The sequence below is a fragment of the Cladophialophora psammophila genome, assembly GCF_000585535.1.
Source record: "Cladophialophora psammophila CBS 110553 chromosome Unknown aczJe-supercont1.1, whole genome shotgun sequence".
NCBI lineage: Eukaryota > Fungi > Ascomycota > Eurotiomycetes > Chaetothyriales > Herpotrichiellaceae > Cladophialophora > Cladophialophora psammophila.
Window position 1 is genome coordinate 2,504,237 of NW_006912922.1, and position 27,985 is coordinate 2,532,221.

The following is a 27,985-nucleotide window of genomic DNA, read 5'->3' on the forward strand; positions in this document are numbered from 1 at the left end:
AAGGGTTGGGAAGAATGGACCAGCTCCACCTCCACTTGGACGCCCAGCACAACTTACTCGAGCACGAAGGGTTGGGAAGAATGGACGAGCTCTTCGTCCACCTGGACGCCCAGCACAACTAGCCCGAGTACCAAGGGTTGGGAAGAATGGACGAGCTCGTCCTCCACCTGGACCCCTAGCACAACGTACTCGAGCACTAAAGGCTGGCAAGAATGGACCAGCTCGACCTCCACCTGGACGCCCAGCACGACGAGCCCGAGTACGAAGGGCTGGGAAGAATGGACCAGCTCGACTTCCACCTGGACCCCTAGCACAACGTACTCGAGCACCAAGGGCTGGCAACAATGGAGCTCGTCTGCTGCACCTGCTCCCGCTCCGACCTCGAGCACCTGGGCCGATTGGCACCCGGCCCCGGCCCCATCTTCTTCACAAGGCTGGCAAGACTGGCATTCTACTAGCACATGCACTCCCACGACAGCTACGACAACTGTCTACATCACTCAGCCCGCCTCCACCGTGTACGTCACCACGACTGTGACTGAGTCCGAGACCACCACGGCTACGGTGACTAGCCCCTGCTCCACGACCGGATGGCAAGATTGGCAAGGCGGCAAACCGAGCTCGGCTCCAAGCCAGAGCCAGGGATGGAAGTACTAAATCAAAATCCCTTTTCCGTCACCTGTCACCCGCCTCAGTAATGGAAAACAAAAAAAAAAACAAAAAAAAAAAAAAAGAAACAAGAAATAAAGTATAGATGAAACTTGGGAGATCGGGAAGCACATTCTCTCAACAAAAACGGTTGTCGAACAGTGACCACTAAAGGAGGAGGAATACAATGCTGCCATGTCGTTGATGAGAAGCAAGATCTTAATTGCCACACGCCATTTAACGGGAAACATGAATTTTTGGGTGCACTGGGCGTATTTTATTATTATTATTACAGTTAGATGTTAGTCGCTCCTTAGGTTACACTTGCTAATGTCTATTGTTATCTATCTACATCCGAAACTGCGTTTTCAGACGGATATAATGCACAACCGTGGAAGCAATCGTAATGTCATTATTCCCAAATGCCGCATAAAATCCCACTTCCAGGACGAACGGCCTTCGTCCGCAGGGCTTACGAGGCCATTCTTCGAGGCTATAAGAGATAGCACCACCGCTCAATAGGATACAGCACATGGACACGCGTGTTGCGTCTGAAGTGCGAGACGCCGAGCTGGATTCGACACACAAGTGAGCACAGCCTAACAAGGAAAGTCGAGTGATGCACTGTCATGAGATCGAGGGCAGCCTTCATTCACAACAAGGGTATTGTTTTCCTTTCGTAGCAGCGGTGCTCTGCCGTTCAGTGTCGGTATCGGTGTCGGTGTCGGTGTCAGTGTCGGTGTCAGTTACACTCTGTTGAGCGGCCGCGGCGACGTTATTGAGCAGTCTTGAAATTTGTGTTTCCTGTCAGACTGTGCCGCTTATTTTTGAATCCGGCCCGATGGACAGATCCTCAGTAGAACATCTCCTTTTAAAGTGGATAGTAGATCGGGCAAAAGGGCTGGGAAATATCGAAAGGCGTAAAAGTGTGCTACGCCCTTTCAGTGGAAAGACGTTTCTGGTAGCCTTGCGATTCCACGCGCGGATTTCGATGCGCGGATTTCCATTTGGGAAACAGAATACAAGGAAAATTGCATGGGCAAAATCATACATTTACTATATAGTCTTCCGGTTCCCAAACCCCCATGCGCCAGAGCAGCCGCCGAGTCATCGAGGCGGAGGAAATACAATGTCACCGAGCCGATCGCGGGCCTTGCTTGTCTCCCTCCAGCCGGGGAGCGCCTTGGACTCATAAAAGACGTTTCGAAATCGGCCTGTCCGATCCTTGGGAGAAAACAGCGCTGCAACCTGGTTGCCAGGCAGCGATTGTCCAGGTCCTTTGGCTGGCTTCAAAGCCCCTGTGCAGCTTTCCCTCGGACTCCAGCGAGAGACGAGCGCAAAAATTTCCAATGACCACTCGAGAGAATATCCAATTGACGTCCAGCTCCGACCAGTCCAGTTTCGCACATTCCCATCGATCCTTGTATTGGCACAACGACGACCCATTCCACCCAGCTCACCTGGTGAGAAGTCAAACCAGCCTTCCCTCGGTTGCAACGTAGATTTGCGCTGAAACGCTCAGAGACAGAATATGAACACATCCTGTGGGTCGAGCCCAACGCCGCCGAGAAACAAAACAGAAGATTCGACATCGGCAAACACAACGAACCATCCGCTGCAGAAAACACAATTCAAAATAATCCACCCATTTTGAAACACCAGTGTAAAACCCCAAGTCATTGGCTCCGTGGAACGTGGAGCTCCTCTATCATTCAAGCCCGAGTTTGGAATTGTGTTGTTGCGTCTTGTGCAGATTCGGGGAGACCTGCTTGCTGCGTCCGAGCTCCGTCCCGGATCGGAGGCCTCGGTCTTGCTCTAAGTTTTTCAACTTCCCCCATTGACGTCACCAGCCCTCCCAGCCGTATGAAAATCGCTCTTTTCCATGGCGAAAGGTAAAAGGTCGTCATCATCGAAGCGGTTTTCTGGCCGACTTCCACTGCTTCTTCCTCGCCACGGCACGCTGACGCTGCTGCCGGCGCTGCCGGCTCCTGGATCGATGCTACCTCGGGTTCCACCCATGCTTGACGTAGAGCCTTGAGGAGGTGTGGCCCGTCGTCCGACTCCGTTTCTGCTGGCAGCCTGGTTACGGTAAATGTTGGCCGAGGATCGTCCCGACGCAGAATCGGAAGCGCCGTCATCGTTGGTCAGGGCCGTTGCAAGGCTCGAATGACGATGAACCTGGGACGATCGTCGAGGAGATCCGATGGATGTTTGTCGCGACGGCTCTGGTCCTTGTCCTTCGCCGCCAGCAGCCCCATCCGCGTGATCTTGAGCAGACTCTCGGCGATGACTCCGACGATCGGCTCCCATACTGGCACTTCGCATTCCATATAGATCACCAATATCTTCGTCGGAGCTCAACGGTCGTCGCTGCGCAGAACTGGAACGCTGGTAGGACGGAAAGGGTCTGGGAGAGTTGGGAATGTCAATGGCAGGCACATTGGATGTTGATTGAGCGTGCGCGGTCTCCTCTGTCGTGGCTTCAGACGGTGAAGGCGGCTCCTCAGGAGCCAGGCGATGCGGCTCGTCGCCATCATCATGGCTGTAAGCAGCGCTAAGTCGAGACGGAGCAAAAGGGGTATGTGGTGTGTGAGGCGAAATTGGCTTTCCAGGAGAGGAAGAAGTTGAAATAGACGTTCCCGCCACCATAGGAGGGACTCCGGACAGTTGACGACTGGAAGAAGTGGACGATCTCTGCAACATTAATGATGACGACATAGAATCCGACAGCGCAGTATTGGAATCTCGCATTCTGTGATATCGATTCAGAGCCGCGGCCGTTCTCCTCGTGTTCGCGTCGGCGGCAGTCGACGTTGTAGGAGTGAGAAGATCCTTCTGCAGCTCCAGCATCTTCAGGAAGCTGGAGATATTTTCACCATCATCATCCGCCATTGACCCTGAGCTCCCACCTCCCGCAGCTCCTTCTGTCATCAAACCCGAACCAGGCTGGGCAGAAGAGGTGGCACTTGCTCTTCCACTGCTTGTCTGATCTTCGTCTGTGCGCACGGTGGTACCGCCTGAGGAAAGCCTGGCCCGCCTGTGGCTGAAACTACTGCTATATCTGGTGACCGGAGCGGGTTTTGGAGAACTCGAGGTCGACGAGGCAATGGCATTGTCTGAGGCAAGAGACCCAGCTCGTCGCCCGGCTAGGGTGACAGGAGCTGCTGCAGGGGGATGAATGCCCTCTTCCGTCAAGGAGCCTAGGGCGGGGAGTCGAGCAGAATGCGTTCGGGGCGAGCTGGCCATAGGGGAAACGCCAAGAGGGGATGCTGACAAAGTCGGTGTCTTGAACGGTTGGACGGAGAATGAGCTTGAGCTTCGTCGGTTGGCAGCTACGGCTCGGAGCGAGTTTCGAGAGTTTTGGCCTGCTGCATGTGAGGGCACGACCGGCCTGGCCGGTTCAGGAGTGGGAGGAGAGGAGCTTGCATTGAAATCTTGGGCGTTTCGCAAAGCAGAGATGGGGTCGGTCCCGGTAGCAATGCCTGCTTGATGGAAACTCGTCAGACTCCCATACGCATGACCCAGCTCTGCTTGCTCCAGTAACCTCTGTCGTCGGTCTGAAGGTAGCGATCCAATCTCGGGCCGAAGCACCTTGTCACTGGGTAATGACGGGCGGAACAGCTCGTCATCAGCGCCCAAGAACCGGGAGCTCAACAGCTCTTCGGAGTCGTCTATCCGGAAATCGCAGTTCTGGCGATAATCAACCTTGACAGAAAAGGGTCCGGCAGGTGAATCTGTCACGCCAAAGTCGTAGGACAACAAGACGCCGGAGTTGCTGTCGAAGAGTCGCGTGCCGAGATTGTCGGAGCGAGACAGGCTTCTCATTTGCGATCCGTCCACCAACCTATAGCCCAGCTTCAAGGCCATATGGGAGCGTCCTTTCCCTATTTTCCTCGACAGTTTCCACGCCGGAAGGAAATTGCTGTAGGTGTAGAGAGATCTGAAGAAGACGATGCTCTTTTTGTAGACCAAAGGCAGCACCATGGCAAGGTCCGGGGGGATGGGAGCCGTGGGTTCGCCAAGTTCGATTGTCCATCGCTCAAGGATGACTTCGTCAATGTCCGCCATTCGACGCTGGCTCCCGCGCGAAGCACTGCGGGCAGCCATCAGGGTGTTCATGACATCCCATCTCTTGCCATCTTCGTCCACAATGACCAACCGCTGTCCTTGCTGCAAGGACTCGGTGCTCAGAAAGATCTCTATGACCAAGGGAGGAGGTCTGTTGTACTCCACATCGCAAATCTTCCACCTCTTGATGTCATCCTTGTACTCATCCGTCTCCTCGATGTCGATGTTGAACCAACGGTTTACTCTCTTGTTGTCGGTCTTCTGAGAGTAGGCGGGAGCCAGTTCGACGCGAGACTGAAGGATGATCAGGGCGGACTTGGTGTGGAAGTTCTGGATGACCTGGTTGAGCCTCTGCATTTGGACGCCGGGGTTGTCGGCCGGTTGATCTTGACGGGCAGAAGCAAAGTCCTCTGAGGAACCGGAGCCTTGGGTGAGAGGAGAGTTGGTCCTTAGAGCGTGGACGTCTCGATCTCTTGGATTGTTTGTGCGGCTGGGATTCGTTTGCTCAGAGGTTGCGGGGGAGGCTGTGATAGGAGGCGGGCGAGGGTGTTGATGCATGTTGGGTCAAACTGGGTGTTTGAACGTCAAGAGTTGCTGTTGTTTTCACTTTCGGGTGCCTGGCTTAGCGTTGAAGGGGTGAGTTGGGAGTGGTCCGTATTCGATAGCCATCCATTGCTTTTCATTGATGTGATGATATCCACACACGTATTGCGGCAGTCCTCGGGCAAAGGTGTGGCTAGCGGTCAAGCCATGGGATGGGGACGTTTGTCGTGCAAGGCTGATAGACGGAGTAAAATAGCAGACTAGATGGATGAAGGGGCCATTGTGGCGCTGGGCCAGGCGAGGGGATAATTGGGATGGAAATGGTCAGCGGAGGGTTGGGGATTGAGGTCGAGGTTCCCGTTCACGATGGTCTCGAGTCGAGGGCATATGACGGAGGCCGCATGTGATTGGAGGTCGCGCGGGCTGGCGGCGTGAGGTACTTTGGGTCAGGGTCAGATGGGGTCATGCGATGAAGGATAGGATAGGATCAGATCAAGGCGAGCAGGCAACAATCAACAAGTGATTGGGGGGTGGAGAAGGATTGCGGAAGGAGGAGATGGAAGAAAGAAGGGGAGAGAGATAAGTACACGAAGAGTCATCGATGTCGGGAAAAATGTATATCGAGGGCGGTTGGTGGATGGAGCAATTGTGCTAGTAGCAGGTTTCACGCATCATGCGTTCTGGGGGGGGGGGGGGGCCACAGCAGAGAGGGAGTGAGAGTGCAGAGAGCGCAGACAGGGTGCAAGAAGGTGGGAGCTGTTGGACGAAATGAGTTTAGTACCTGACTACTGAGTAATTGTACGATCTCTTGGCCGTTGGACTTTGTTGGACTGACTTGTTGGACTGCCTGCGGTGGCCTGCGGTGGGTTGCGGTGGTTTGCAGTGGCCTGGTGTGGCCGGTGAACGAGACCCTCGATCTGAACAAATGTGTATCTAGGATCACCAATATGAGATAGCTAATATAGGTACGAGGTACTGAGTAGAGCTAGAGTGTACCGAGTGCCGAGTACCTAACGAAAGGGCAATGAAGGTCTTCAATATTATTCCAACACACAACAGCAGACACATTCCTTTCGTCCACCTTTTCTCTTTTTCTTCTTTTTCTTCTTTTTCTTCTTCTTCTTCTTCTTCTTCCTCCCCTTCCCCTTCCTCTCCTTCTCCTCCATCCTCCATCCTCCTCCTCATCTCCCATCACCGCTCCTGTTCGTCCACCACCACCTCCCTCCTCTCCTACTAGCCAGCGATCATATGTACTGATATGCATGACCCTAGCAGGCCCGCCTGCATCGCCTGCATCGCCTGCATCGTACCTTAATCCCTGTGGATGGAACCCCCCTCCCCCTGCGCCCCATAGGCTGCTTTATTTTGACCGACATGCATCTCTGTCGTGCCGTCGTGCCGTCATGGCCCCTTCTGCAGCCCGTCTGGCGATTGAAATTCTCCCACGCACACCATTTCGACAGGTCGACTTCCATTTCGGATGCCACATGTTTACTTATGTAGGTCGTAGGTCGTCAAACACACCTCGCCCGCCCTCCCTCCATCCACTCCACATACCCAGCACCGCCAACAAACACCCTTACCACTCTCCTCCCAGAAAAGCCATCGTCCTTCCTGACAATCTTCGCGTCACAACCCAACTGGTTTGCGCACCACATTTAACCCACCTCTATCCGCAATCCGCCCGTGGCTACGCCCTCTTCTACTTCCGCGTGGCACTAGGCGGATACCTAAGCTCCTCGTTTGGCGCAAGGGAAAAATACTAAAGGACCCTCTCGTCGCTCGAATGGATTCTTGGAGTCAATGATTGTTTGTCTCATGAAAATAACCAGGCTGACTGGATGGATCCTATCAATTCAGGCTTCCGCTCTCCTCCACCCACACAACACTCAGGCTTGTATGGGAACAACCGGGAAACAATTGCCCTGTTTGTGCTTGTCTCTTCTGCCTACGGACTTGGCCCCGTCCTCGTCATAGCTAGTAGAAGGCATCAGTGGTGAGATTGTCGTTCGATGCAGATATGTAGCCTAGATCTCGACCTCGAGTTTACTTTTTGATTTCTAGGCAAACGCACTTTTGTGGCCTTTTGTGTGCGGTCCATTGCAGAGCGCCGGTGCTAAAGATGGTAATTTGGACGAGCAGCCTGCTTAGAGCTTTGCCGTGTCTGGCATGGTACGCCGTCCCCATCGACCCTGGACCTGGTTACGCGAGGAGAGGTTCAATCCCGCTATGGCAGGAGAGAAATAGTGTTGACGGGAGCTGTTCCTCTCTGCTAGCGCTAGAGTCCAATGCAGCCCTCGGGGATCGAAAGGATCCCTGTCGGTTGGTCCCAAGGCAGAAAAGCAGCCCTGGTGGGCATTTCCTTGTCCCACTACTGGGTACTCCTAGCGTGTTTCGGTACAACTGTTGAGTCTCTCCCCCACGTCCGAGCAGAAGCAAAATCCTTCGATGATTATGTACAAAGGTATCTTTCCAATTCTCGTTCCTTTCCTGGTCCTCTATGACTCTTTCATGATTGATGCCTTGCCCCCTCGATGCGGATGCTGGGACTTTCCTTGACCCCGAGCGCGTCCACTGCTAGCACTGCCTCGGGGCACACTGCCAGGCCCAATTCCTCGTCCAGATTCAGAGTCCTGTCTCACTGTCGCCGATTCTGTCGAAGTTTGCTTCTTCTGCTGCTGCCCACTAGCTTCAACATCCAGAGTCCCTTTTCCACGTCCTCCCCCTCCTCCTCGACGATGTCCGCCTCGTCCACGGCCGCCTTTTCCACGACGGGCAGCAGCCGCGTTGGCCTGCGCCTCTTGTTCCTGCACTCGCCGGCTCTCATTGTCCCACCACTCTTGAAATTCCTGTTCCTGCTGAATCTCTTGGAGTGACTTCTTCGCCACCGCTTCCTTGACCGCGATCTTTTCTATTTGCTGCTGCGCTAAGATCTCGGCCATTGATGTGCGGGCGTCAACCGCTGAGACTTTGGTTGGCAATGGCGTGTGGCGGATCGATTGGATTTGCGGAGCTGCCGGCTTGGGAGGTGCTGTAAGACTGCTTGCAGGTCCGGCACCACCTGGACCCTTGGGCGAGGATCCAGTAGTCGAGAAGCCTCTGGCGACAGTTTGACGCATTGTCATTGGCTGCTTCGCCGGGACCTCTTTGACCGCCTCGATTGGTGCCGATATAGTCGGTGAGGAGTTGGGCTTGGGTGTCTTTGCAATCGCCTGCCATGGTGAAGGACCGGTTGTTGCGGGTTTCGGGGACGAAGGCCCCGAAGGTTTGGCACCTTGCTCTTTCATTTGTTGCTGCTGTCGTTTGCGCTCCTTCTGCGAAACTTTGACCGTTGCCTTTGATCCCGTCGAGACCGTCCGCATGGCTTGAGTCAAATTTGACACCCGAGCTGCTGAAGCTTGCTCCATAATGTCTTTGAGACCGTCTTTCTTTTCGCCTTGAGTGGGAACTTGCCATGCAGTTCTCCCTGCTTCAAATCCGCTGGTCGACGTTGCAGTTACGGCGGAATCCAGCATGTCCTCACCATCGGGCCTCAGCGAACCGGGGAATTTCTCACGCGACCTACTCGTCGGAGGCGAATCATTTATCGGGAGTTTTGTTGTTGTCAAGGACTCGGCCGTGGTTCCCCGAGACAGCCGCCGTCTCGCAGAATGAGGCTGCAGACTCTCACCAGCTGGAGCCGGAAGAAGCTCTGAGTCATCACCATCCATGTCGAATGGTAAATCGTCTCCTGCATCATTTGCCCTAATCGCGGGGCTGGGGCTTGGAGTGCTAGGTGGCGATAAATCCATGGAGGTTGGTAATGGGCTCTTGTTCTGAGGCGAACAGCCCGAGCGTTCTAGACTCCCATAGCGCGTCTTCATCGATACTGAATAACGTTCCTCGTCCTCAAATAGCCTTGATCTCAACCTCATAGAATCTATCCTCCTCTGTCGGCCTTCCTCAATCTGGCCTAACAGGCCGGGGTAGTTCTCCAGCAAGTCTGCCTCAGCCCGATCGCTACGAGCGAAGGGAAGGAAAGCTAACTGGTTCGCTTGGACGACCTTATCAAGTTCAAGCAGCAGATCTTCATCCAATTCGTCAAGTAACTTCAGCTCCAACATGCTTTCCAGGTTCAGGCAAATGTATTCGAGTGCGGCATTCTTGAAGCTGTCAACTCTGCACTCCGCGATTATGTTGACCAAAGAGCACACATTTCTGATATTGACGTATCTGCCGAGAATCTTTTGGCATATTTGTGCGAGGCGATCGAGCATAAGCTCGTTGGCTACCGACATTAGCTCGATAACAATGTCGACAAATTCGTCCAAGCTATCGGTGACAATATCGTCAAAGAGCTCCTCTCCAGTATCAGCATAGAGATGTCGTAGCACCATAACGAAGATCTTCTCGTCAATATGCTTCAGGTCTACACGTACAGCCTCAGATTCTTCTTCGGCTGTATTTCGTCGTGAAGCCATCCACATACCGCCGGCCCGCCCATTAAAAAGACTGTCAAAGAAGGGGCAACGACTGCACAATAAGACACTATGTGCAGGTAACTCGGCATCGTTTGCGAGTTCAACGACCACGTCGGCGTCTGAGAAGAAATCAGGATCCAACACTGCAAGCTCCATGTCGTTTGCCAGACTTCGGGCGGGGTCAACCATCACTCTCACGGCACGTTCAAGCCCTCGCATTTCAAGGTGGTTTGCCAGTTTCATAAGTTCGACCCGTACTGACCTGTAACGAGGAGCAGATTGTAATGCCTTCGAGGTATAATGCCAAACGTCCACCAAACTGTCGGTGTACAGGTACAGTACAAGGTTCACGAGAGTCAGGAAGTCCGCTCCTTGAAATGAGACTTGTATCTGGCCGTCTTGGCCATATTCGATCGACATGACGTCAGGAATAGAGTAGTAATATGTCTCTTGGACTTCAGTCAACGCGTTGCGCATGACCCGGCTCCTACCCTTAAGCATAAAGGAGTGGACGGGGATTCGAACATCCGTGAGGGTAGAAGTGATCCATAAGTTGTATTGGCTCTGGGAAAGAGGTTCGTACCGCCGACACGTATTGAGGATGTCTGTTTCCGCCGAGCTTCTGTTGATCACAGCATGAGCAATCCGAAATGGGTCGACCTTCGACTCCAGCACCGTCTCCGCCATTCCGTATTCTCGGAAAGGTAGTAAGCCGAAGGTATCTCCCCACAAGCCTGGTACGACCGGTACGATCTGCTCGCGCGTTGTACTGACATCCTTACGCACAGCTGCAAAAGCGCCAAAAGCATTGCTCCTGACGGCGATGACTCCCGTCAGATTGGGAATACGGACAAATTTGTAGTCTTTCGGACGTGCCGAACCTGACTTAGTGTCTCGTACAGTCTTGATGTTTGCACGCTTTTCCTTGCGCCAAGCGGAGCCTGATGCTGTGCAGAGGATTATGGAGCCATCCTGACCCACAGCAACGTCAATTGCCGACATGTGAGCTTTGCGCAGAGACCAGAGACGTGATGGTGCAGGTAGAGCGTTGCGTGCCTTGGTAGGATTAGTTGTTGACATGTTTGATGGTACAGTTTCCGAACCCTTGGGAACATCGATTGAATATACTTCTCCAAAGGATGACATTGCACAGATTGTATTGCCACCACTGGTTATGTGCTTGATATAGTTGGATTCCATGTTGAATCTGGCTGAAAGATCATCCGCCATATAGTAGTTCGTAAAGGTCTCCAGAGGGAATGAGAGTTTCGTCCAACCATATTGTGTGAAGACAATCACATCGTGATTTTCGAGCAGAACAATTGTAGCTCGGTCGATTGCGCTGACCGATTGAATTGGAGACTGCAAGACCGAAACGCCAACTCGACGTGGTAGCACTTGCACTTCCAGTGAGCGTGCCTCAGCATCCGTTAAGCCCAGTTGGCCCTCGTTCTTGCCGAATGTGTACAGAGCAGAGGCAGTGTATATGGCAGAATGGATAGCGGATGCTGCGGCCCCAATGATGATTTCCTTTTTGATGTAGCCGAAAAGCTGGCGCGGGATTAATTGGGTCGGGACCTCATTCTTGGGTACCTCAGGAAGAGCATATCCCAACTGTCCAAAGCGGTTGCTTCCCCATGTGTACACCTCGCCCTGGGAGCACACAGCCACAGAGTGATCCTGGCCAAGAGCTATCGACGAGATGCGCCTTTTAGCCAGGCCTCCAGCTTGAATGCAGCGATATGTGAAGCTAGTGTTTTCGTCACCAGTACCAAGGCGGCCACCAGGACCATACCCACATATGTACAGGTTGGAGATCGGGTCGTTGGTCAGGACAGCCGTGTGAAGCTTCGACATGACCACATTTTGAATCGTGATGGGCCGATAACGGACAACAGCTGGCAGATCTGGACGCGACTGGAGATCCCCAACACTGTCCGCCATGTCTTCGTGCACCCACACTTTCCGTCTTTCAGCAAGATGGTCATCGAACAGACGGCGCAGCAAGTGGTCGGGGCGTTCAAAGTGAAGGCACTCAGGAAAATGCCTATCGTCCCCATCGCCCAGACCTAGTGACAGGTTTTTGTTGCTTCCAAATGCGTAGACCTCATCACCGACCAGATCTATTAGAGGGTTCACATGACGCTTAGATAGTTCATGATCCTGATGGTCACCATTATCGTCCACACCATTGATGCTATCATCATCACGAAGCCCAGACGGGAGAGCAGAGGAATCGCGGTGGAGAGACCGGGGCGCAATCGTCAATCCAAATACCTCAAAAGGGCTGTTGCCTTCGTGATCTTTGATCTTAACCAATCCTCCGGCATGGGCACGCTGAGCGTTGGTTGTGTAATCCGTTGCATCTTGTATGGCCCGAGCCATGAGAGCATGCGCAATTGAAATATTGCCAAAGTATAGTGCTCGGTGGAGGGGTGTCCAGCCGCTTTCTAAATCCTGGACGTAGAGATCCAAGAAGGGCATTTCCAATAAAGCCCTGACAAAAGCTAGAGCATCCCCCGAGTGCGACGACGCAGCATGATGCAGGATCGTGCGTCCGAAACTGTCCTTGGTGTTCACTTCAGCCCTCGTGAGCACCAATCCGGCATTTTTCCCAAGCGTCGCACTGGTAGGAGTGGTTCCCAAGCTCTTTCGAAACTTGAACGGCGTCTTCGGAGAGACTGCCAGATTCCCCGGACTACCTATCTTCAAGGTAGCGCCACCAATTTGTCCGGTGCTCGTGGTTCTCGGCGTAACGGAGGAGAAGGTGGCGTTAGCCAGGTACTGTCGAAATGAATCGACATCATCTTCGAAGAAATAGCGCCACAGATTGTAGCTCATGTGTCTGACCGACTTGACGAGGTCTCCGGTGACCTTAGACGCGCCTCGCTGTAACCTCGATGGATTACGGCGTATTTAAAGGCGCAGAAGGTCGATCGGAGACGAGGGGAATAGGGTGAATAAGAATGACTCAAGCCGAGATCATAGTGGCGGGCACCTGAGCGTCTTCGGTCTCGATGATAGGTTTACTGGTAATCAGGAAGGTATTTCTGCAGAGGATCGCGACTGGTAACCGAGGGGCTGGACGAGGGAAGAGTGTCTGATTTATGGAGGGGTGTCAGAGAAAGTCATGTCGCAGCTCGTGGTCGCGGTTGTCGGTTGCGGTTGCGATAACTATGCGGAGTGGCGCAGATGCTTGGATGATGGGTGAGGATGGCCTTGTGACCAATCACATGGCCTCGTGCCAATACGAGCCCCGTGTGGTGGAAAAGCCATCTTGGTCTAATGGGGGGCTCATGGAAGAGTAGTTGTCCTTAAGAACAAACCTCTCTGATAGCATGGCCCTTTATGAAGTGACACCAGGAGGAGGAGGAGGAGGAGGAGGAGGAGGAGGGGTAAAGCTGTCTGTTTGACCGACGAGCTTCATGATGGGACAGGATCTAAAACACTGGGCTCTAGAAAGAGCGGTGTACTTAGTTCATAGCAGCTACCTGGACACCTACAGTAGCCAAGTACTCCCTGCATGTGGGGTCGATTGATGTTCAATTGATCTTATTTCTGCTTGGTATCTGTGCATGATTCATGTACCAATCTGCCAAACCTAACTTCAGAAATCTTCGACGGGCATGCAGCTCAATGTTCTAAAGCCCCATGATGCCGGCCGCAAGTCCCAGCCCTAGCAGAGCCGCAGTCGGAACGGCTGCATTGTTCGCTGCTGCAGAGGAAGATGTGGACCCCACGGTTGTTGTTGATGATGAGGTGGCCAAGCTGAATGTCGGCGTGCCTGCGAGGATCATGCTCGAGCCTTGGACACTGGCAGTTGGAACACCTGTTTCTGCGGCAACTGCCGTGAGTTGAGTTCCTGTGGCGGTAGCAGTGGCTGTCGCACTCGGTATGTTTGTTCCCGTCGGGATCACAACGATGCTACTCGTGCCTGCTTCATTTTCAACTGCCTGGGCAAGTGCTGCAACCTTGTTGTCGATATCAAAGACCGCATACGCGCTTCTCAAGAAACTGTCGCCCAGGATGCTGAAGCCACCACTGTCGGCTGGGGTGCCGAAAGCTAGAACACAACCTCCTGACGGATCGTCAAACTGGGAGGATGTGTATCCCTGACCCCCGACCACCTGCGAGACAGGGACCTGGATTGTCACGCCGCCGTCGCCGCCAAACGAATAATTAATGGTACCATTGGCCGTGGAAAGACTACATGGGATCAGATAGGCTTCTCCAGAAGGATCGGTCACAGCCCCCAATCCGAGGGCCAATCCAGTAAAGATGTCGTCGGTCAAAAGGGTGTTGGTCGTGCCGGAATCAAGCAATGTAGCCTGCGAGTACCCTTGAGGCGACAACTGCGTGGTCTGCCCTGTCGAATCCGTGAAAGAGACACTGGTCAGGGTGACATAATACTCGGACACGATTCCCTGGGGGCCGGGCTGCAGAGGAAGGGCGACAAGGTCTCCAGAATATTTCGTCGTGTCGATGCCGCCGAAGATAACCGCACCCGTTGTGGCTTCGAAGTCGTTCAAGTACAAGCTGAAGGCTTTGCGATTGATGATTCCGGACGACTTGAGATTGTCCAGAACTGTGGGATAGACCCCGCTTGGACTGTCGTTGTTGGCTTCATTGGTGTCAAATCCAATTCCCATGACTCCGTGCGGATCAAATAGCTGAGATGCTACTCCGATCTGTTGGCTGTCAATAGAAGGAGATCCTCCAACCGTGATGGTGTCGGAACCCCAGTCGCCAGCGTCAGTGTCTCCTGGTGCTGCATATGTCTGAGAAATGACGTGTCAGTCGGAAAACTCTTGAACTCGATGGTTTTGCTTGGAAGATGGGGCACAGCGGCTTACGATATTGAATCCCCCTTGCTCGATAACCTTGTAAGTGGTTGATGCATTCGGATCAAAGTCGCCCAAGTCGCACTGGCCCTGCTTGCAGAGTTTTGCTGAGGATGCGGGAATCCAAAGGTCAGAGGAGCCGGTATCTAGAGTGACTCCCAGATCCTGTGGAGGTGTGCCGACAGTGATATTCACCAAGTATTCGAGTTTGTTGGAGTTTTGTGTCAGCACCGTGTCGACACTCCCGTCTGGGTTTTGTCTGCGTATTAACCTGCCTTCATAGGGACTCCGTCTCTGTAGGTCGAGTTTGAGATAGCCTGGTGAGGCGACACATGAGGTCGCAAGAGCCACAATGGTAGCTCCGGCAAGAAGATGCATCCTAGGATGGTTTGACCGCTGGCCGGTGAGCAAGCCAAGCTATGGCTGTTGAATGAAGGTCGAGTTGAGAGAAGGCAAAACGGAACCAATAACGGCTGTGTTGTGTACACAGGAGCAGCAGAGAATGAAGGACCAGATGGCGTTGGCTGACTTTTGTTACACAGCTACAAGAGAGCGGGAGAGAGTAGTGGACGGTGGAACACTGGCAGTACGGAGTTCGAGGGCCAAATGGAGAGTAGAGGAGTGGATGGAGTTGGTTGAACTTGCTGGCATTTGTTTTCCTGTAAGTGTATGGAAGGTCAGCGCTGATGGCTCCGGGTTACGAACTGCAAGCTGAACCGCACAAGTGGCAGCCCAACGGCCCACGTCATCGCCACAGCTTCCCATCGTTTGTGCTTGTTTACCGGGTGCCTTGTTTCCATCAGCCTGGCCAGCAGGGAAAAGGGAAATGGAAAGAGAAAGGGAAAGTGAAAGGATTACTAGTACTCGGTATCACAAGGGACGAATTTGACCTAGCCCTCACCTTCCAAGGCCCCTAGGCTCGCTTGGCCGCGCCGGGTCAGCTGAAGCATGGTTAAGCATGGTTCCCGGTGGCACTAACTCAAATTCACCTCAGCCCAGCGTTGCAGTAGGTGATTTCGGCAGCCCTGTGAGAGGCTCTCTACCTCCAGTTAGGGGGCCAAATAGCCGAATAAGGGCCCTCAGCCCCTCCCTAAGCTTCAAACCCAATGCTTAAAAGGCCGCCAAATCTTAGCTGCGGAGAGAGCATTTAAGTGCTTCGCATCATCCGCCCCCAAATACCCAAGTAGGCAGAAAGAAAGAAAGAAAGGCAAAGCATTCCTAGCAACTACTTGGTACATACATACATAATCTAGAGCAGCTTCTCCAATTCCTTCTCCTCCTTCAGATCACATTCGGTAGGTCAAATTTCCGTATCCAACCATTGTCCTCCAATGCATGGAACGCCCGAAAAGCAAACTCAGAGTCGAGGAAACCTGCTAAATGATCGACTATCCAAAAAGTCATGGTGCTTCTCCTGTTTTGTTTTGTCTGCTTCAGTCTTCGCACATCATTCCTGTTTTCCAAAGTGCTTATGTTGATTGCTTCAGGTTCTCTTGTCTTTCCCTAAAACTCGTTCATCACGGCTCCAGATGGCAACAGCGGCTGCTCCACACGGACCGAGCAAAGCTGTGATTAGGATTGTTTTAATGACTTCAATCAAGGTTTGAGTAACTGTCACCTTGCCATGTTTGCTCGCATCTCGCACTGTCAAACTCCACAGAAGCGAGGCCGAGACCCCGACGACAATGTCCCACTGTAGGAACCACAAAGCTCCATCGGCCAGAATCTTGACCTGTGGCTGTCCAAATGGCACGACAGGGACAAAGATCTTGGCGGGTTGAAGCTGCGGGAGGTAGGTGGCGCTGAACAGGACGGGGAAGAGGTAAGCCAGCCCAGACAAACTGAACGCCGCCAGGTGGGAGCCAGCCGATGATATGATTGCAAACGCGTACGCCAGTCGGAGATACCTGGCACTCTTCAATCTCTTGTCGTTTTCAGTTTGGATCGAGGCCCGTTGATCGATGGTTAGAACCAGAGTGCTCAGGATAAATTGTGTCAGCCCAATCCAGATCGACCAACCCTGCTGAATACCAGTCCACGTCTGTTTGGTCTCGAAGGACACCACGGTAGGAGCTGGGAGGCACATCAGAAGGGATGGAAGCCCGAATCCAACGAGGATGCTGATCGGGGCAATGGCGATTTTAATGGGTATGTCGACATCAAGTTGATAGTCCTTGGGATTAACAACCGTGGGAGAAGTCCACAGGTGCAGAGCAAACCACAAGGGTGCGACGCAAGCATAGCCCACAATAGCAACTCCTACACCAAACAATGTCGTCCTGGGGAAGGTAAGTTTGAGCCATAAAGAGTATAAGACTGGGGTTCACACTTACGCAGTGAGGAAGAATTTCCCTCTGTTACCGTTTCTGAGGCCCTCAACCATGATCAAAACCCAGGCTGCAAGGACCTGGCCACCGAGGTAGAGAAAGGACAAAGAGACATCCGCCCGATTGCCATCGATAGCAGTGTAGAAGAAGCTGACCAAGACGGTCAATTGCTTATCGATGACGCCAATGCCAGTGTAGGTCTGCTTCATAGGAGCTACAGTAGGACCAGGAATGACAGCCCCTGGCTCTGATTGCTGGCCCAAGATCTTGAGAAGGCCATTTTGATATGGAAATCCCCAGAGCGTCCAGAAGCCGGCCAGGGACAGCAAAATCAATAAAGCTTTAGACAGAGTCAGCGCCATGGCTGAAAAATGGTTCGTGTGAGGATAAGAGGGTACTTCGGGCGAATCTGAACAGGGCCAACGTCTGCCAGAGGGAAAGGGAGAGATGTGAGAGAGGCGCAGAACGATGGAAGTCTGGCTGATGAGGGAAATAAGAAGAGATGGCAGCCTGGGGTGACTCGTAGAAGGCGAAGAGGGGGATTTTCAGCTTGTCGTGTCTCAGCCTCAAGCCCCCAAGCCTGGGCGTCAGCTTCCAATGACGATTGACCGGTGTCAGACGTCTTCTGGAAGGAAATGCAGGACTGGGTATCTCAGGCTCAGCAGTGGTGGAACACGCTACCCCGCTGCCTTCTTTCGATCGTCTGTATGACTTGCACAGCCGGTGCGAACCGCCAGAAGGTGAAGTTGCCTTGGTGTTTCGACCTCCTTTTCGTCCTTGTCGTCTGCCTCGATGCCTGATGCACCAGCCATTGAGTTGCCGGCAGGTGCCGGCGCTAATTATACGAGTAGTACTAATGAGTGCTAGCGTGGTCTATGTCCCTCTTGCTTATCTAAGCGGAACTGTTCAAGCCTGTTTCGTCATTTGAAAATAATTTGATGCCTTCGTCAAACTTCGCCATCTCATGTCGACAACGCCAGTAATCCTTAGCTGCGTCCATGTCTCTCGTTGCTCCTGCCGATGCATGACTTCTCGGATACACTTCAACTTCCGCCGCGACAATGCTGAAGCGAAAGCGCGATAGTGATGACCTGAATGTCCCTGAAAAAGAGCACCAGTACCTCGGGTTAAAGGTCTCTGGGCTGAGGGCTAGAGTCACTCGGAGCGTCAAGAGCCTCCACGATGCTCTGAAGCTTGCTCGAGGCTTCGAGAAGCAGAAACTGGGCCGCCGTCAGAAGAATGCGAGCGACAACCCTCAAACGTTGCTGCGACTGCGAGAAGAAGTCATTGTTCTCAAACAGCTGCAACTCGAACAAACGGCGAAGAACCAGCTTCTCAAGCACTTGGCCAGAATAAAACGTATCAGGGAGCATCCTGTGTTTATCAAGGCCTTTGGACCGGAACCTGTACTGGAACACGTCAAGTCAAGCGCCGAGGCAAATGTGATCGGAAGATTATTCAATTCGAATCCTGTTAAACAGGTTTTACCTGGGATTATGAAAACGATATATGACGCTCTTGGGATTACTCAGACTGGGCAAATTGCTTCAAAGCAGGCAAAGGAAACAGCCAGTAAACTGATCAATCCAGGCGCAAGCTCAGCAGGAGAGGATGGATTCAATGGCTCTCAGACCTGCGGCTCCGAAGACCCGGAGAGTGGACGAATTAAGGAGTCATCGGGGCCAGAACTTAAGGATGACGACATTCTCGAGTACGCAAAAGGTCACCTAGCGTCTTCCGAAGAGGAATCTGAGGAGGAAGTCACCGAGGAAGGGTTGCTTCTACGGCAAAAAAGCGCCAAACGAACAGCTGGCCCCGGAAGATATGCTAGAAACGAAGATCTCTCAATAACACAATCTCCGAGTGAAACGCCTGAGCCCGACGGTGGACGCCCTCGAGAGGCACAACCGACGAAACCCATGGCCAAGACCGCATTTTTACCGTCTCTCAGCATGGCAGGCTACTATTCTGGATCAGAATCGGAAGATGACACGAATGGCTACCGCGGTCCGGCACTGCCCAAACCCCGAAAGAATCGACGTGGGCAACGCGCCCGACAGCAGATAGCAGAGCTTAAATTTGGCAAAAATGCCAAACACCTCGAGAAACAAAAGCGTCAGGATGAAAGAAATACAGGATGGGACCCAAAGAGAGGAGCGGTGGGTCAATCCGACCACCCTAGGAACCGGTCCCGCAATGGGAAACTCAATCAGAAGCCGACAGGAGGCCATGTGGTCGCCCGCTCAGATCAAGCACCCAAGCTGAAGCCGAAGTTGCGAGATGATCAGGGACCTCTCCATCCTTCTTGGGAAGCCGCGAAGAGACGAAAGTTGCAGGATCAAGGCCAAGCCACCTTCCAGGGCAAGCGAATAACCTTTGATTAATTAGCGATAACCGCCCAATCTATGAGACTTGCTTGTACTATCAGTCCTCTCTCATGGCTGCCACTGGTGAAATCAAGACCCAATACCTCATTCCGTGATCGCTCCTTCGGTGATGACAGGTCCACAAGAATATAAGAACAATTCCACATCCTCGCTCTTCACGACGACATATTGCAAAGTCAATTGACAAGTCCGGCGTCCTCGGGATCAGATCTGGACCGGAAAGCGAATTGTCTCCAGCGATCGAGATTCGCTAACTCTGTCATGGAGAGGCCGCAAAAGTCTCCAGCCGCCCTCCTAGACGGGGAGCTATTGACTGTTGATCAGGCGTATGAGTATTTCCTCCCCAAGTCTCCAGCCTTGGAGCTAGTTCAGCCTTCTTTCGAGGCTATAGGCGACGCTTTCCTTCGAAGAAAACTCTTTTACCGCTAAAAGACACTCCATGAGCTTCTGGTCGCAAGACTCGACGAAAGAACAATGTCTGAGAACCACTTCGAACTTGCCTCAGAACCTCAGATCCTGAATGCGATGCCTCTGAGGATGACGACATGGATAACCCAGTCTTTGTTGAAAAGGTTCAGTATGCGCCTTTATCCATGCCTCCAGCGCCTATTCCTCATCGTCCCGAATGACAAACAGAAGAAAGCACTTGGCCGAATAGCAGGCGAGCTAAATTCAAGTGGGATGAACCAATAATTTTGAAAGATTCTGAAGTTGTTGCCTGTCCTGACACCGGTTCTCAACAAAATATCCGATCGAAGGAGAGACAGCAACGCAGCTTGGGATCCTAGACCAATTAGACTCGAGCCGCTCGGGCAAGGTCATTTTGGGTAATGGCAGGGATGTGCAGTCTCTAGGAACTGTTGACATGGAGCTCCATTTCCACCAGGAGGCCGAAAATGTTGACCAAATGCATGTTCCATGTGTTTGAAAGCTTGATACGACCCGCAATTCTAGGTAGTGTTTTTCTGAGATATACCGAGACTCTGACAAAGCATCGCCGACTCCGTCTGCGCGAGAGAAATGTACAAATTTCGTCTCTTTTGCAGGTCATGCACGTTAGCGCAGCCAGGGAAAGGTTCAGATGCTATGTGGATAACAACCTGGTGGGTGCAGACGCCGACACCGGCTCTGGAATGGAGCTTTGTGTCCAAGCAGTTCGATAGGAAGTCTTCCCAGCGCGCAAGGGCTTTGCGGGATCACCGACCTGTGGAATTCGCCGATGGAAGCATTGGCTGGATATCCCATCGGATATTGACCAGGTTCTCTTGTGACCTGGAACGATCCAGGTCTGAATAGAGCTGTAAATGGTTCCACGTGCTCGACGATCTCCTTTGCGAGATCCTCCTAGGAGAGGAGACTCTCGAATACGTGGACGCCTTCAATCGAGAGACGTCCTTCGTCATGGAGATACTGGATGCGGACGGCATTGAGCTGTGTACCATATTCTGAACCAGTTCTCTCGAGCGAAAAATGACCGCAGTGTTGAGGTTCAACCGGAAGGGACAATCAGCGAAGAGAAAGAAAGACGGAGGCTGTAGGCTCATGCCCCTTCCCCTGATAGTGACATTGACTTATCTCTTCACAGAAGCTGCGCTCTTCTGGCCAATGTCAATTTCAAGTTTCGCGAATGGCTCGGGGAAATGCTCGCTGGAAGGAGAGTGCCGTCAGATCAATCCTCTTGAAACCTGTCTTTTTTTGGGTCCATATTAAGGAGTTGAATATTTGCGGGCAGCCTTCTTGGTGCCATCATGTGTAGCAGCTGACAAACAGGTAATACAGTAACGTGGACGAGCCCGAGCTGGTCCGGGTGAGCACCCTCGGAACAATGATAACCCGAAGTACATGCTCAATCTTCTCCGCACCTCGACCTTCTCCAACGCTAGTAGCTATATAGCAGCCAGCAGCCAGCAGCCAGCAGCGAGCAGCGAATCTTTCCCAGGGCTCCTTCTCGCGATGACTTTGGACTGACAGCCTTCATGGTCGTTCTCTCGTCGACCTCGGAGAGCACATCTGGTGAATACTATGCGCAAGTGTTTCAGCACGTGCGCAAGAGTTTTCAGTCATGAAAACCCCTTAGTACGTTGCTTCCAACCCACCCCAACATGAAATCAACCGTCACTCGACATAGCTGTGGCAGGCAAAGCGCATGGCATTTTCTTCCCATAGCTCCCCCCGCTACAGTATGCCGAGCACTGACTGACAATCACCTTTCCTCCTTTTTAGGGTCTCCCTCGCTCTCCTGCACCAGGCGGCAAAGGACCACCACCCACCCTCCCACGCGCCCAACGCAGTCTCCCTCAAAAGCGCCCGCTGCGTAATGTGCGACACACCATCGCCGTTTCCTCTGCCAAAGGCGGCGTCGGCAAGTCCACGCTAGCTGTGAACCTCGCGCTCTCCTTCTCCAGGCATGGTCTGCGGACGGGGATTCTGGACACGGACATCTTTGGCCCTTCGGTTCCCACACTGCTCGGGCTTTCAGATGCCGGCGAGCCAAAACTCACACAGCATAACATGCTGGTCCCTCTGACGAGCTATGGGCTCAAGAGCATGTCCATGGGCTACCTTTTACCGAGCGAGTCGGCGCCAGTAGCATGGCGCGGGTTAATGGTGATGAAAGCTTTACAACAACTCCTGCATGAAGTCGACTGGTCTCCGGGACTCGACGTACTTGTCCTCGACCTCCCACCCGGCACGGGCGACGTGCAATTGACAATTGGCCAACAAGTGGAAATGTCCGGAGCAGTGATAGTATCGACGCCGCAGGACATTGCGTTGAAAGACGCCGTCAAGGGTGTGGAGATGTTCCGCAAGATGAACATCGAGGTGCTGGGCATGGTGCAGAATATGAGCGTCTTCGTGTGTCCACATTGTCACCAGGAGACCAGGATCTTTGCCAACAGTCGCTCTCAGAACGCGCACAACGGCCTAGGCGGGGCGGAGGCCAAAGCTCAAGAATTGGGCGTCGATTTTCTGGGCGACGTCCCTCTGGATGCCAGGATTTGCGCCGACGCAGACAGGGGCATGCCTACGGTCGTCGCCGAAGAGGCAAGCGGTGTGAAAGTCAACACGGGCTATTACGAACATATTGCCGAGAAAGTTGCCCGAAAGATTGGGTTAAGCTGGAATGATGGTGCGGCGAAATAGGCTCTTGCGCGATGACATGGGCTTTTTGATTGATGCAGAGCAGACGACGATTGCAGGTCCAAAATTTTCCGCGGAGTCCTTCTGCCTCATGAGAAGCATTCTCGATGTCTTCATCACACCAAAAAGGAAACGGTTTACGGATGCAGTTCATCTTCCATCTTTCATCCCTCATTCTTAGTCACGATGATACAGAAGTACTTGAATGTCTGAAGGTGAAGAATTCTGCATTCAGGTGCTTGTCCGACGACACTTCAGGATGTATATATATAAGCAGGATGGAATAATGCAGGGTGAACAATACGAGGTATGCAAGATGGCATTCATTGTATTTGCGTCATTTCCCCCCCCCCTCATCCATCAAACTCCAACTCCGGGTGGAGAGGCGTCAAGAGAGATTCTCCAGCGCAGTCAGGAACTTCGTCTCTGTCCGCTCATACATCCTGGGCCGCTGCTCGGCTGTAGTCGCGTTCGCATCGACCTGTCCCGTTCGCACTGACTTTTCCGGCCTTTTGGTTCCTCGTCGTTATCCAAACCATTTAGATCTTTCTCTTTCTCTAATATCTGGCCTTCTCTTCATCACCTTCGGCCTCGGCTTTGTCTTCTTCTTTTCGTGCATGCTCTTCATTATCGACCACGCCAACCACCCCCTCTGCCTTGACTATGGCAGTGGAACTTGGACTTCTAAGGGGAGCCAGTCGACCCATCCCCTCGTCGCGTTGGTGGCTCCGCAGCCGCTCGAGACTGCGCTGGCTCCGAGGCGTATCAGTTCCATACGCGCCTGTGAGAGCTCTCCCCGCCGGTTCAGCGCCCAGATTGATACTTGCCACGCCCTCGTTGAAACCTTCACTTCCAGACACAAAACTCGCCGTCTCATTTGCCGTGGGGCTTCCCGGTCTTGTGTTTGTGGCTGGACTTGATGCCTTTGCCATTTCCACCGCCTGTGAGTCGATGCTCTTCGTAACACCTGGCACGGCGAACACTGCACGAGTGCTCGCATCGTCGGCGACCACCCCGCTACGCCCCGTCATCGTGCTGGCGGCATCGGACAGCACAGGCACTTGTCCGCCATTGTCATCACGAAGATGCGCTGCCGTTTTGAACTTCGGGATGAAGCCTGCTGAGAGAAGGGACGAGTCAGGTGATGCTATGTGCACGTCTTGACGTGATTGTTGGTTCATTGCCGTCTCGGGTGACTCTGTGGATCTTGTGGCATCAGAGGGAGCCATAACTGGCGGTACATTACGACCTTCAGCTTGGCCTCTATCCGTGACCGAGATGGTGCGTGTCCTGCCTCGAGTTTTCGATTCGCTTGCCCTGCGTTTCGCGCTTATGCTTCGCTTCCTACTAAGGCTTCGTCGCGGACGTATCGTAGGATGCTTGCCTTCGACAGCAGTGGGCGCCGCGCCTTGCTCTCGTTCTCGACTCAGCCGAACCTTCTCCTCCCTCTCCTCCCTCTCCTCCCTCTCCTCTCTCTCCATCTCAACTGCTTCCTTTTCCCTCTTCAGCGCGGACTCATCATGTTTGCTTCCCCACATACTCCACATTGCGAGTCCATAGCTCTTGCTCTTCTTTTTAACCAAAAGATCCTTATCGGTCCGCCGACCGGCAAGAGCGCACAGCGGAGGATGCTCGCCGACCTCGAAGCCCTTGACTTTTCCTCTGGAGAGAGCTTTGACTCTTTGTTTCTGCACTCTGCTCCTTGCTCTGGCATATTTCGTGTCCCAGATCTTTTTAGCCCCAAGCCATGTTCTCACGGGACCAGGTTTGATGACCCCAACCTGGTCTGGATGCATTTGCAACGCCGCCAATTCTTGTGCTTCGGCGAGGGGGTAGATCCTCCCGTGCCGGTCAACGCGTTGACGAATCATGTTGTTCTCGAAAGGGGGGATAGGATCTCCAGCTCGACCAATACTCCCTGTTGCCTTGTTCGGGTCTACATTCGTCTTTGCCACGCCGTTGTTTGATGATTCGGCGTCGGTGTCTGGTGGGGAATGACTGGCTGACCGTGAAGAGATGGTCGAGATGTTGTCATCCTCCATGATCTCGATTGCTCGCTTCTGAGCCCTGGCCAGCACCCAGGCGCCAAATTGTGCAACTGAGCGATACATCAATTTTGCTGGGCGAGTAAACGACAGAGTTGGAGCAACATGACACAGATCTTCCCACACTTGTAATTGCACCGGTGTGGCTTTGTATTTTTTGATAATGGTACCATCTGGGTCATATCTTGACTTGAAATTGGAACCTAGTGAAAATTTAGAGGGATTTGCCATCTTGTGAGCGAGATAGATCTGTTCATCGCGCAGAATTTCTCCGCCGCCGGTAAGAATCAGGATTGGAGGAAGGCCTCCCAGAGATGGTTGTAAGACGGGTGACACCAGAGGGTGGGCCAACAGCTGGTTGGTTGTATACATCTGAATCTGGTCCTTTAGGACGATTCGCTGTCCGTCAAGTTCAACAGATAGTGGGAGTTGATGACTGGGCACGATCTCGCCGTCGTCATTGATAGGTACCGACACTGGAGGATCGTCTTCCTTGTCCTCTTTGAGAGATACATCTTTGCCTTTCGCCAATCCGCTGATGATCGCTATCTCTTCGTCGTTGGGAGGCGGCCATGAAGCTGAAGGTTTCTGCATGAACCCATAGGGTGGTATATAGTCAAACTCTGCATTGCCACTCAGGCTAGGGAAAGAATGCGTGAGGTCCACCCATGGCGAGATGAGGACCGCACCAGCAGGCAAGGGAAGTCCTTGATCGCGCAGAATGCAGAGTATCGAAACCGTCATGCCTCCACCAGCCGAGTCTCCTGCCAGGATGATCTCGGAAGGATCATGTATGCTGAGGAGATAGAAATACGCAGCAAGACAATCCTGCAGCCCGCAAGGGAAGGGAAATTGCGGTGCCAGCCTGTATCTTGGAGCAAATACGCGGGCCTTGAGTTTCCGAGCGTATCTCTGCATCTGGTACCGGTGGACGTCGACGCTACTGAAGAAATAGGCTCCTCCGTGGATATAGAGCATGATCCTCCTGCTTTTCGTGCCTTGTTTTTTCTGTTCGTTGTAGTGCGCGCGCATCTCAACCCACTCTGCCTTCAGATCAGCTCCTTTTGGTCTCCACTGCCACCACTGGGTCCCGCCGATTTGTTCAATCCCTGTCGGTCCCAGCTGGTCCGTGATCGTCTTTGCGGCCTTGGAGACATAGTCGGTCGTGATGGTGACGCCCTCGGTCCTCACCCAGGCCGGACTGGGGACCCATTGCGCGGTAAAAGACTGTATATCTTCAACTGTATGGTGTGAGGCATAATGTAGAAACGATCGCATTAGATGGAGGCCTTCATCGTACGAGATGTGTGCTGTGGGCTTGTGGCGTCGGGGTTTCCGGTTTGTATACTATGTACTCGGTTAGGGCAGATCCTTGTCGCAGGCGAGATCCGTACATGAGATATGCAAGTTTTGACGACCGTGGGAGTGACAGCAGCACCGGCGGTAAGGGTGTTTATAGTCATGTTGTAGTTCTGCAGCTCACGCGTCAGGCCAGCTTCATGTTGATCAAAGGAGAAGGGGAGAGCCAGATATAGAATGCAACATCTAATAAGAATAAGCTCATAAAGGCAGGAGTAAAAGATGCCAGCGCGCTGTGGTAGTATTATTGCTGAACGCTACTTTGCAGACTATCCCATGCGCCGGGGCGACGGGGGACTTGGATGCGCGCAGGGCGACATCGTACGGCGTGCTCGGAAGGGGAGTTCAACTCTCCATAGCTGCGTCATACGTCATTTCCAAGACCGCCAGCCTTGCCGCCAAGAGTCCAGCCTTGTATCGAGTAAGAACAGTCTCATTCTGGCTGTAATGTTACTCCGGACTCCGCGTTCTTTACAAAACTCAGCCTTGAGCACCCCACCCAACCCAGTCCACAAAAGCGTTCCCGAAGAAGTCATTGGCCCATGTTGTCAAGTCACTTGGCTCAGCTTCGTAATTCTCGCCCTGTAGTTGACCTGATACAGGTGCGGCAGTGGCATAGTTGAAGAATGAGTCCCAATCCAACATGTTTGTAGTTGATGGCCAGTGATCGGGTAAGGCTCCTTCCAGGGATGATCCGGACGCTTCTTCGCCAATACGACGAGCTGGAAAATAACGATGGTCAGTTGGCACTTGATGTGTGGATCAGAATTACTCAGATCCTTGCATACCTTGAGGGTGGATCACATATCTAGCATGCTGCACCAAAACCACAGCGACTTGCTCCAGCTTGGCTGCAAGAGAACTCCGCGAGCTCATCTTACCCAGAAAGATTGGGAGATTCTCCATAGCAGCCAGAGCTTCCTTGTTCTCCTCTGACTCGCCCTTCCCGTTGGAAATGAGCTCACCGAACAGGTCTAAGAATGGGGTGAAGGGACCACACAAAAGGTGCCATGCCATGCCATCAGAGGGTCCCTCGGAGTCAGGGACCATGTTTTGTAGTAAACGAAGCATCCGTTTCGAGGATTCGATACACTGGGCCCTCATTCGCGTGGACGATCGAGCGAGGAGGATGAAAAGGTACTGATATTGGAAGCCAACACTACATAAGCTCAGATCAATAGAAGCAGCATCGTTGGCGTCAAGAAAAGGCTTTTCTGCCATTGCAGCAGCTTCGAGAATCTGCATCGACATGTCAGCTATGAGAGGCCAAACCTGCCGAAAGTCGATGAGTACCCGTTGTGCCTGCTGATACCACAACTCAAGATCCTGCTTGGTTGCTTCGATGCTGCGCTCATTAGGTGTTGTTTCTTCGTGAAGACGATACCAGATATCAGCCATTACGCGCGATAGCAGAAACATTTGGTGGGTGTAATCTGAAGCTGCTGTCAGTCTTGGTCTGTTGTTTCAGATCCATCTAGTGTCCCCCTGGCTGCTTGTGTTCGAGAGCTGACTTACGCGCTCCAAATAACGCTGGGGCGCCTGCCGGGGTAACATGAGGCTGAAAGGATAATAGTTGGCTTAGCGTGGGCAAAGGAATCTCTCTCGCCATTGCGCGGTGGAAAGTGGGAGGTCTGCCAAAGATGAGAGCCAGGCCTATGTCCACAAGATTCAGATGCCAAAACATCACGACACGCCGGTCCTGGGTCCGAGAGTCAAAACGGCGATGTCTCACTCCCAACGCCTGCAGCATCCTGCAGGCGTTTGTGACCAACATCCAACAAAGTGAAGGTTTGGTGAACTCCTCGACATCGACGGCGAGCAGGATCAAAGCATTGATATTTGCTTCGCTGGGCTCCAGGAGGAGTCTTGCGTCATTGAGGGCGAGCCAGAGATTGCACCGAAGCTTTGCCTTTGTATCTTCGTTGCCGGGATCAGTGGATGAAACAAAATTGAGAATGATGCCATAATACATCACAAGCCAAGCTCTTTGCTGCACTTGTTGCGGGCGAGATGCTCTCAAATGGTCCAGTACTTCTGGAGGAACAGAGATAAACAAGGGACGATCTCGTTTCAGGCCAGCGACGAAGGCTGTTGCAAGCGATGTCAGTGTCCCCATCATGGAAATGTGACGATGCTCACCATCGACCCAGGAAATCGCCCGATCTT

General features: G+C 52.9%; 9 protein-coding genes across 9 annotated transcripts; 3 read left to right on the forward strand and 6 right to left on the reverse strand.

Moving 5' to 3' along the window:
• Nucleotides 1-2,472: 2,472 nt before the first annotated feature.
• Nucleotides 2,473-5,274, reverse strand: A1O5_00860 (uncharacterized protein; the record flags this gene model as incomplete). Its single annotated transcript, XM_007741479.1, has 1 exon — nt 2,473-5,274. The coding sequence occupies one exon, from the start codon at nt 5,272-5,274 to the stop codon at nt 2,473-2,475; it is 2,802 nt and encodes a 933-aa protein (XP_007739669.1).
• Nucleotides 5,275-7,757: 2,483 nt separating this feature from the next.
• A1O5_00861 (uncharacterized protein) lies at nt 7,758-12,560 on the reverse strand (the record flags this gene model as incomplete). The annotated part of the gene is made up of 1 exon (XM_007741480.1): nt 7,758-12,560. One exon carries the CDS (start codon nt 12,558-12,560, stop codon nt 7,758-7,760), a length of 4,803 nt encoding a protein of 1,600 aa, XP_007739670.1.
• Nucleotides 12,561-13,360: 800 nt separating this feature from the next.
• A1O5_00862 (uncharacterized protein) lies at nt 13,361-14,938 on the reverse strand (the record flags this gene model as incomplete). Its single annotated transcript, XM_007741481.1, has 2 exons — nt 13,361-14,497; nt 14,573-14,938. The coding sequence occupies 2 exons, from the start codon at nt 14,936-14,938 to the stop codon at nt 13,361-13,363; spliced, it is 1,503 nt and encodes a 500-aa protein (XP_007739671.1).
• Nucleotides 14,939-16,043: 1,105 nt separating this feature from the next.
• A1O5_00863 (uncharacterized protein) lies at nt 16,044-17,249 on the reverse strand (the record flags this gene model as incomplete). Its single annotated transcript, XM_007741482.1, has 2 exons — nt 16,044-16,839; nt 16,894-17,249. 2 exons carry the CDS (start codon nt 17,247-17,249, stop codon nt 16,044-16,046), a joined length of 1,152 nt encoding a protein of 383 aa, XP_007739672.1.
• A 699-nt stretch (nt 17,250-17,948) lies between these two features.
• Nucleotides 17,949-19,271, forward strand: A1O5_00864 (uncharacterized protein; the record flags this gene model as incomplete). Its single annotated transcript, XM_007741483.1, has 1 exon — nt 17,949-19,271. The coding sequence occupies one exon, from the start codon at nt 17,949-17,951 to the stop codon at nt 19,269-19,271; it is 1,323 nt and encodes a 440-aa protein (XP_007739673.1).
• A 716-nt stretch (nt 19,272-19,987) lies between these two features.
• A1O5_00865 (uncharacterized protein) lies at nt 19,988-20,416 on the forward strand (the record flags this gene model as incomplete). The annotated part of the gene is made up of 1 exon (XM_007741484.1): nt 19,988-20,416. A coding segment is annotated over exon 1 (246 nt), but the record flags the coding sequence as incomplete, so codon positions are not given.
• Nucleotides 20,417-21,250: 834 nt separating this feature from the next.
• On the forward strand, nt 21,251-22,418 carry A1O5_00866 (ATP-binding protein; the record flags this gene model as incomplete). Its single annotated transcript, XM_007741485.1, has 2 exons — nt 21,251-21,316; nt 21,498-22,418. The coding sequence occupies 2 exons, from the start codon at nt 21,251-21,253 to the stop codon at nt 22,416-22,418; spliced, it is 987 nt and encodes a 328-aa protein (XP_007739675.1).
• A 554-nt stretch (nt 22,419-22,972) lies between these two features.
• A1O5_00867 (uncharacterized protein) lies at nt 22,973-25,923 on the reverse strand (the record flags this gene model as incomplete). Its single annotated transcript, XM_007741486.1, has 2 exons — nt 22,973-25,807; nt 25,855-25,923. The coding sequence occupies 2 exons, from the start codon at nt 25,921-25,923 to the stop codon at nt 22,973-22,975; spliced, it is 2,904 nt and encodes a 967-aa protein (XP_007739676.1).
• Nucleotides 25,924-26,587: 664 nt separating this feature from the next.
• A1O5_00868 (uncharacterized protein) lies at nt 26,588-27,935 on the reverse strand (the record flags this gene model as incomplete). Its single annotated transcript, XM_007741487.1, has 2 exons — nt 26,588-27,252; nt 27,335-27,935. The coding sequence occupies 2 exons, from the start codon at nt 27,933-27,935 to the stop codon at nt 26,588-26,590; spliced, it is 1,266 nt and encodes a 421-aa protein (XP_007739677.1).
• Between the last annotated feature and the right edge of the window lie 50 nt (nt 27,936-27,985).